This window comes from Olea europaea, chromosome 9 (assembly GCF_002742605.1).
Source record: "Olea europaea var. sylvestris chromosome 9, O_europaea_v1, whole genome shotgun sequence".
NCBI classification, from domain to species: domain Eukaryota; kingdom Viridiplantae; phylum Streptophyta; class Magnoliopsida; order Lamiales; family Oleaceae; genus Olea; species Olea europaea.
The window spans coordinates 10,374,824-10,383,330 of record NC_036245.1 but is presented as its reverse complement, the minus strand read 5'-3'; the positions used below and the strand labels follow the sequence as shown (position 1 = coordinate 10,383,330).

Below are 8,507 nucleotides of genomic sequence, written 5' to 3'. Positions count from 1 at the left end.
ACAAGTACACGTCTCGAAAAATGAATATTTTCCTCTTCCTTTTCATCGTCAAGATCCAGTTGAGTTTTTCTTTAGATCCATATGCCCAGCAACAGCTGGATAGAGTTTCAAAGCTGCCGGGGCAGAATTTTGACGTGAGCTTTGATCATTATGCTGGCTATGTTACTGTCAACGAGGAATCTGGGCGAGCACTGTTTTATTGGTTACTTGAGGCGGATGAGGAGCCTTCTTCTAAGCCTCTTGTTCTTTGGCTCAACGGAGGTCAGTGGATTTTTATTTTATATTTTTCCAGTGAGTCTCTTTGTCCATAATCTGAAAATTGCTAACGGAAAATTTGACTTGACAGAACTTAAAACAGTTAATTTATTATTATGTTCATTTTAGAACAATTATGTGAGAATTCGGTCGTTGAAATTTAAGCTGGATTTTTCCTGAGTCACTCAATTTTATTTTAAGAAAAATTATTTCATTTTTTTTAACAGTTTGACATTTAATATAGTAAGCTATCGTTTTTTTCAAGTTCGATTTGATTTTAATGTCTGCTTCATCATATTGTCGTCTACATCACATATAGTGATATAATTGAAATAAAAATTAAATCCAAAATTTAATAATTTAAGTAAATTTTGTTTAAAGTTGATTGACTCGAGTCCTTTTATTGACGTACAGTTTTAGTACTGAAATATACATTTAGAAATCAATCCCATTAATATAAAAAGGTTAAACCCTAACCTTAAGGGTCCCCCACCACCCCTGCCCTGGAGTATTGTGAGGGAGGTAAATCGTAGGTTATGCCTCCAAGGGTACAGGGTAGAAAGCTGCTTGTACACTTGCACTTACCCAAGAGTCAAATCCATATTTCAGGATTCGAAGCAAAGCTGAATTTCTCCACCCTCCCCTTTTACTACTTGGAGATGTGTCCTGGGGGCAATCAATCCCATTAATATAAATAGCACAGAAGGAAGAAGAAGAGGAAAGAAGCCGAGTGATGAAACTGACGGATTGAGCACTGTTTGACATAAGAGTTTTCGTTATTGGATTAAGATGACTTAAATACTGGTACTATAACGAATAGAACATATGATACTATAAAGGGCAAATTGTTGCGGAGGAGGTCCCAAACCTTTTATTTTGTTGCGGAATAGACCTTAATATTTCATTTCTGCGGCAGCGATCTCAAACTTTTTACTTTAATGGTAGCTGGAGTTTTGTCCATAATTCAGTTAGTCAGCACTGAAATTTGAATTTTGACTCAAACGAGATGAAGGGTAAAAATTTATATTTTCAAAAAAAAAAAAAAAAAAAAAAAAAAAAACACTATGAACATCTTCTCCATTCGGACCATTCCCTAATCCACCCCCAAAACCAGTCAGTCACCGCCATCCATATGTCGTCGCACCGTCAAACCATTGTAGCCACTACCTCCCACCCACCGCTGCACACCTCCTAAATCTATATTCCTCCAAGATCTAGTTTTCTGGGGTTAGAAGTTTTCTTTGTTCCAATTGTTTCCTCCATAATTTATATCCTTTTGTATATAGATTTTACCCTTCTTCTCATACTTAAATTACCAACCAGCCAGTACAATTTATACCATCTTACTTCACCCAATTTTCAGATTTTTACATTTTTCTATACTCCGGCGAACACACAATTTGCACACTTTTTGGAAATGTAAAAAGGATATATCAAAAAGTTAGAACCTGTACTCGAATCCGAGTGTAGTGGTGATGGATTTACAGAGAGGACAAATAAATTGGGAACAGAAGATATTGGGTCAGAACAGGAAAGATTGAATCTTGTCTAATTAGCCGGTCGAGTCGCGAGCCAGTTCTGTGGGTTATCCCTTGCTTATGGCTGACACAATTTGGTATACTTCTTGAAAAGAGATGTGCTACATGTGCATATTTATTTTGACTAACGGAAATTCTGGATGGAATCTGTCTGATTTATTTCGGCTGCCGTTAAAATGAAAGGTTTGGAATTGTAGCCGCAACAATGAAAGCTTAAGGTATATTTTGCAATAAAATGAAAGGTTTGGGACCTCCGTTGCAATTTTCCCTGCTATAAATCTAAAATAAAAAGAACATTTTTTTTTTCAGTGACAGACCGTTTGGCCAACCGTCAATATTACCGTTTCCATGGGAATTTTTTGGGAATAAGCAATAAGGGCTAATAACCTTTTATCATTAGCCAAGAAAAATTAAAATTCAAGAAATATGGTGTTATTTCTTGCCTTTCTTGAATATAAAATTCTGTTAAGTATATACATTTTTTTTTAATTTGAAATCTTGCATCATGTTAAATTTGTATTCACGAAAAAAAATGTGTTGGATTTTCTTTTCCGTTTCTAATTAACGGTTCATTTATACTATGTTCAGGGCCCGGATGTTCAGCTATTGGATATGGATTAGCAGAGGAAATTGGACCTTTCCATGTCCAGAAAGATGGGAAGACACTTTATTTGAACCCTTATTCTTGGAATAAAGGTATTAGGTATCTACTACGTGTTTTCTTTTAAATTTCAAATGAATTGATCTGCATTTAACTTATTAATTTAATTCTATTGATATATATATATATATATATATATTTTTTTTTTTGTAAGTTTTTAATTTCAAATTGATAAGCGAATTGCCTAATTATTTTCCCATTTTGCAGTTGCAAATATATTGTTTGTTGACACTCCAGTTGGAGTTGGTTTTTCATATTCTAACACTACCAATGATCTACTGAACAATGGTGATAAAAGCACCGGTATTAGTTTCTTTCTTGAGGCCCTTCTTGATTTTTCCCTTTTAATGTTATTTCAGTAATGTATAGAAGCTTGATTTCAATCTCATTCAATGCAGCTGCCGACAACCTAGAATTTTTCGTGCAGTGGTTTAAGCGTTTTCCAAATTATAAAGGGAGGGACTTTTATATCACAGGCGAAAGTTATGCAGGTGGGTAATTGTGAATTTTCTATAAACTTTGAATAGCTATGGAATGACTACCTTTATTGTGACGACCTAGGTCTCGTGCCCAGGTTGTTAACTTACATACTTTCCATTCTGAGAGAATCTGAGTTCATCTTATCCCTTACGGATTTCTATCGCATCTCTAGGATTTGAATTTTTGGTCTCTCCCTTAGGAGAGATTTAAGTTGAATCTTGGCACCAAGATTCAACTTAAGTCTCTCTTAAGAAGAAGTCATGTGTTCGAATTATATGGACGCAATAGAAATTCGTAACTTGTAAGATGGGTTCAGGCTCTATCATAGCGGACAATACGTAAGTTAATAGTTTGAACACAAAGGTTGAATCGTTACATTTATGCAGTTTTCATCCTCCCTGATTTACTTATTGAAACTAGCTAGTGTCGGGAAAAGATTTAAGTAATGTAAAGAGGATGAATGTCATTAGATATCCTATAAGCCAACATTAATTCCTGGTTCATGGCTTCTTTTTTGCTATTATGAAATAAATTGTGGTGCACTCAATATACAGGACACTATATACCACAACTAAGCCAAGCAATTGTAAGGCACAACCTTAAAAAGAAAGACAAAGAAGTTATCAATCTGAAGGGTTTCATGGTATTGGGTTTCTCCCCTTGATATTTGAGATAAGAAGATCACATTGCTTATTTGACAAAATTAAACAGATAACATACCCTTTTAATGAAGGTTGGAAATGCTCTAATCGATGATTTTTACGACCAATTGGGGCGCTTCCAGTATTTGTGGTCAGTTGGTATGATATCTGATCAGACCTTCGAGCAGTTGAACATTTTATGTGACTCTGGATCGTTTTTACACACATCAGAGCAGTGTGATGAAGTTCTCGATATATCTCTTGAAGAAATGGGAGACATTGATATTTATAGTATCTTCACTCCTCCATGCACAGCCAAATTTAATAGATTTAATCAGCTATTGAAAAGAAAGAAAGTAAGTATTTAAATCTTTAATAAACTCTTTTTAACGTCTCTGAGATTTTATCTATTGGTTGAATTTAAATAGACTATTTTGGATGACTAACGGAATCAAATTTCTCGTGATAGATGATTGGTCTTATCAAAAGATCATACGATCCTTGCACTTTGCAGCACTCAGTTATTTATTTCAATCTTCCTGAGGTTCAAAATGCTCTCCATGTTCATAGCAAAAATTCTTCATCCAAATGGGATACTTGCAGGTAAATTCTAGTTTTTGGATGGGAGGAAAAAGGATTCTTGGAGTCTTACTATCATTACCTTTCATTTCATCTTATTTTTTTGAAATGATAATTCAATCATATATTCCCTTTCTTTCTGAGTGATGACAATTCTTATGGCCTCGTTTGCTGGTGCAGTTGTGTATTCTAATGAGAATTAAATCGACCAAATTAAAGTTATTAACTATAATTGTCCTGTGCTACAAAAATAAAAAAATAGTGCAGGAAAGTAGGTGTTGCGATGTGTATCAACTGACTTAGAAATTTGTGTTCTAAAAAGGGTAAAGCAAGGCGAAGCATGGAGGCCAAGCTCCGACCTAAGCGTAAAAAAGGGTTTTTTTTTTAATTTTATTTTAGTACTATTTAAAATTTTTAAATCAATCTAAAAATAATTAATAAATGATGGAAAAAAGCATTAAAAAAAGGCATGCCTAGGCATGAAAAAATAAAAAATAAAATAAAATCGCGAAAAAGTACAAGGCGCGAGACGTTTTGTCCCACCTTCACAGCTTTTTAGAACACTGCTAGAAATATAATTAAAAAAATATTGTTTCGTCCTTTTATTTTCCTTTTCTTCTCGACGTTTTACATTGTTTAGATAACTTTTCAATTACATAACAAAATTCTGAAGTATCTCGAGGGTGAAATTTAGGCTCCATTTATACAGAAACAGTAGTTTTAGCTTTGGACCTCTGAACAAATGAGGAAGGACAAAAACTTCTGAAAATCCATAGAAACAAACTAGATGTCTTCAACCACTCTCCTGTACATTTTAGGGATGGAATAACCTTGAACTCAATGGGAGATGGCATGGTGATTCAGGTAGAGTAAGGTCTCAAGAGTTTCAAGATGCTTTTATCATCCCAAGTCAATAATATTCTCTAACTATAGCAGTTCATTATATTTCGCTTTTGGCTATTTCCAACGTGATTGATATTTACAACTTGACGTTGATGCATTTTCTAGACAGATCAATATTCACATAATCACATCTTTGCAGTGACATGGTGAATAAAAATTGGAAGGATTCTGCTACTTCGGTTTTGAACATCTACCGCGAGCTTATACCTTTAGGACTTCGTATTTGGATCCTCAGGTTTCCACTTGTTCCCATTTTTATGGTTTTCTTTTGAATAATTCGTTAACAAAATTTTCTACCTTCGGTATACATTAGGTTTTCTTTTGAATAATTGTTAACAAAATTTTCTAACTTAGATATACATTATGGAAGGGGGACATTCATCTTAATCTCTCTTAGCATAAAAAGAACCTAAACTTTACAATGCTGTTTTAAGGTTAAATTTAAATAATTAATTGTATCCCCCTTTCAAATAGCTAAAGCTTTAGACGGGGTGAATTAACATGGTAACATAGCCAAGAAAAAGTGCATGTTTTAGGTCACGTTGCCACCCATTTGTGAAAATCGTGCACAATGTCAATCCTACACATGTTTGTTTAAGATAAAATTTATATAAATAAATGTGGCCTCTAAAACAATTTAAGCCTTTAGATGAGGCGGTTCATACGAAACAGTAGGGTTGTCTAGAGGTCGTTACTCATTTCTTTCGTTTATTGTCCTATATTGTACTGATATTTTGTGATTTATATTTTTGTTCAAATAAATCAACGGATATTTTTGTTCTGTTCTAAAGTAACGTAGATAAAAGTATTATATTACAATCTCTCTAACTTTTTTTTTTTTTTTTTTTTTTTTTTTTTTTTTTTTAATGGGGGGTTTTTTTTTTTTTTTTCCAAAAAACCGTTTTTTTTTTTTTTTTACAGTGGGGATGCTGATGCTGTAGTTCCAGTAACATCCACACGTTACAGTATAGATGCTCTAGAACTTCAAACAATTAGTCCTTGGCATGCTTGGTACGACGATGGCCAGGTTTTTCTACTTTCGTCTATTTGATTCTCCACATTCATCTGTTTTTGAAGAAATAATATGAATCGAACTTGATTGCTTTATCGACTGAGCGTGTGTTCATAACGCCATGCAAACTAGAAAATCATTGGCCACCAAATTATTGAATTTTATCCCATTGTAATGGTGTGTAACAGGTAGGAGGATGGACACAAGAGTACCAAGGACTGAATTTTGTTGTAGTGAGAGGGGCAGGCCATGAAGTTCCACTGCATAAACCCAAGCAAGCCTTAACACTTATCAAGTCTTTCTTATCAGGAACTTCAATGCCAAAACTGGAAAAAGTTAGTGATTCATAATCCTCTTCCCTGTCTCCCCTGTTTAGCTGATAATTATAGGGATTGAATGGTGTCATCATTAATACTAAGATTCGTCGGTTTCGAGTTTCGAGGTTATTTAATATCAATCTAGCTTGTAATAAGAATTTGCTTCCCACTTTGTCTTGTGTATTTTAGTCATAAAATCTCAGAGGAATAACAAAAAAATTTCTCCTTGCATTTCATTTGAGAACTGGGAAATATATCTATTTTTTTTTTTTTTTTATGTCGTGAAAGGGTTCAAATGTTATGAATTTTTTACTTTATGGAAAATAATTTTTAAAAGTAAAGCAAAAGTCGATTTCTGTCTTGCATTTCATTTCAATTTTTGATGAGTGCCCCCTCATTTTTTATGGTTCCAAATAATTAGGTTTCATCGGTAATAATGAAATTCAGCCTAATGATTCTGGTTTGGTTCCAACCCAAAATTCGTAATTTTTAATGAAAATTATCCTTCAAGTTTTATCACCAAATATTTATACTCACATCTAAATAAAAATTAAGCCTCATTTAAAGCAAATGAAAGTTCCATCTTCAAACAAAATATTGTCTAATAAAAATTATTAATTTAATTAACAAATAAATAAAATTAACTAAAAAATTGTGCGGTTAGAACGATACTCGATTCTTGATTTTGGTTATCCAAAATTGAATTGGCCGATGGATACTTTTATCGACCTCTGGTTGATCATATTGTTATTATTGTGCTGGTGTTCCAACAATCATTGTAATAAGTTCTGTAAATAGATATATAAAGATACTAATGGTCGGTCCGAAAAAGAGATGTACAATTATGTCTTATGAGAAATGATATTACAAAAGATCGTATTTTTTTGTGTAAAAAACAAATTTACGTACAAATAGATAAAAAAGAGCTCATGTTTTAGAACTGTTTATAATCATCAAATTATTTTTATTTTAATTATTTTATGGGAGTTATAAGTATTATCCACTTATTAATTGTTTGTTTTATTTATTTATAATTTAAACCGTTTATAAACATTTCTTATATAGTTTCTGTTTTAGCTTCTTTCTTTAAAAATTCATTTTTTCCGGAGCTCATTTTTTATATCACACATTATTTCAATCAAATAATTTTATAAGTATATTTAATTTTTTTTATACTTTTTAAATTACACATTCTTCAAAAAAATTACTATTACAAAATATATTTTTTCAAAAAATGGGGCTCAAACAAATTCTAATGGATGAGAACAATTATCTCCTGTCTTCAAGCAAGTTTCCAAACATGCTCTAAATAAGTATGTAAATACTTTGTCTAGTAATTGAATAGTAAGAACAAACGAGAAACTATCAAACTTCTCTTCTTTCTTCTGTTTTGATCCTACAAAAGAATTAGGATCAATGTTTTTAAAAATCGGATAGATCCGATTGGTTTAATTGGAAAAATCGAGAATTGGAACCAAAATCAATTTGGTTAGGCTTATAAAACCTCTAATGCAAACTCGTTAAATTGACCGATTTTTGAAAAAATCCTTGACCTCTTATTGATTTAAGTGGTTCAATCTCTATAAATGTATATTTTTAAAATTTTTGTAAATGCATATTTTTTAATTTTTTAAAATTACCAGTTCGATCTAGATTTGATCTCGATTTAACCTTTTTGACTCTTGGCTCTTTTCATTTTACGGGTCGATAGTTGAGTCAATTTTCAAAACATGGGTTAGGATAACTACAAAAGTTATTATATTCGTGTAAAACAATTGAGCCTCTTTTTGGGTATATTTTATAAACGATTTAATTTATAAATAAATAAAAATGAATGATTGATAAATAAATAGTATTTATAAATTTATTAAAATATGTTATTATAAGTGAAGTTTTACCATTTATTAATTCATAAATCAAAATGGAAGATAAGTCAAAATGGAAGGTAAGGTGAAATTCTAACAACTTTATTGAAATTACTTTAGTTCAAGATGTAATTAAGCTTCCATTTGGCAATCTTATGTAAAGCATCTAATTTTGTTTTCAACTGTGGTTAAGTCACATTATTTTAAAATAATGTATTTTGGAATAGTAGATTGATGGAGAATATGTGGTTAAAAA

At 32.0% G+C, this 8,507-nt stretch overlaps 1 protein-coding gene across 3 annotated transcripts; it reads left to right on the top strand.

Annotated features, from left to right (window-relative positions):
* Window positions 1-10: 10 nt before the first annotated feature.
* LOC111399631 (serine carboxypeptidase II-2-like) lies at window positions 11-6,622 on the top strand. 3 transcript variants are annotated; one of them, XM_023027060.1, is made up of 10 exons: window positions 11-261; window positions 2,382-2,489; window positions 2,662-2,757; window positions 2,853-2,945; window positions 3,489-3,577; window positions 3,668-3,931; window positions 4,048-4,178; window positions 5,197-5,292; window positions 5,979-6,084; window positions 6,258-6,622. In XM_023027060.1, the coding sequence occupies exons 1-10, from the start codon at window positions 21-23 to the stop codon at window positions 6,417-6,419; spliced, it is 1,386 nt and encodes a 461-aa protein (XP_022882828.1). In that variant the 5' UTR covers window positions 11-20; the 3' UTR covers window positions 6,420-6,622. The 3 variants fall into 3 exon arrangements, with proteins under 3 accessions (XP_022882828.1, XP_022882827.1, XP_022882829.1); XM_023027059.1 differs by having other exon boundaries at window positions 4,045-4,178; XM_023027061.1 differs by having other exon boundaries at window positions 4,045-4,178; window positions 5,979-6,068; window positions 6,258-6,350.
* Window positions 6,623-8,507: the final 1,885 nt, after the last annotated feature.

Coding starts and splice junctions, on each gene's coding strand:
- LOC111399631 (XM_023027059.1), top strand. CDS start 21: ATGAATATTTTCCTCTTCCTTTTCATCGTCAAGATCCAGTTGAGTTTT. Junction 2,758..2,852: donor CAATGGTGATAAAAGCACCG/GTATTAGTTTCT, acceptor CATTCAATGCAG/CTGCCGACAACCTAGAATTT. Junction 5,293..5,978: donor CTTCGTATTTGGATCCTCAG/GTTTCCACTTGT, acceptor TTTTTTTTACAG/TGGGGATGCTGATGCTGTAG.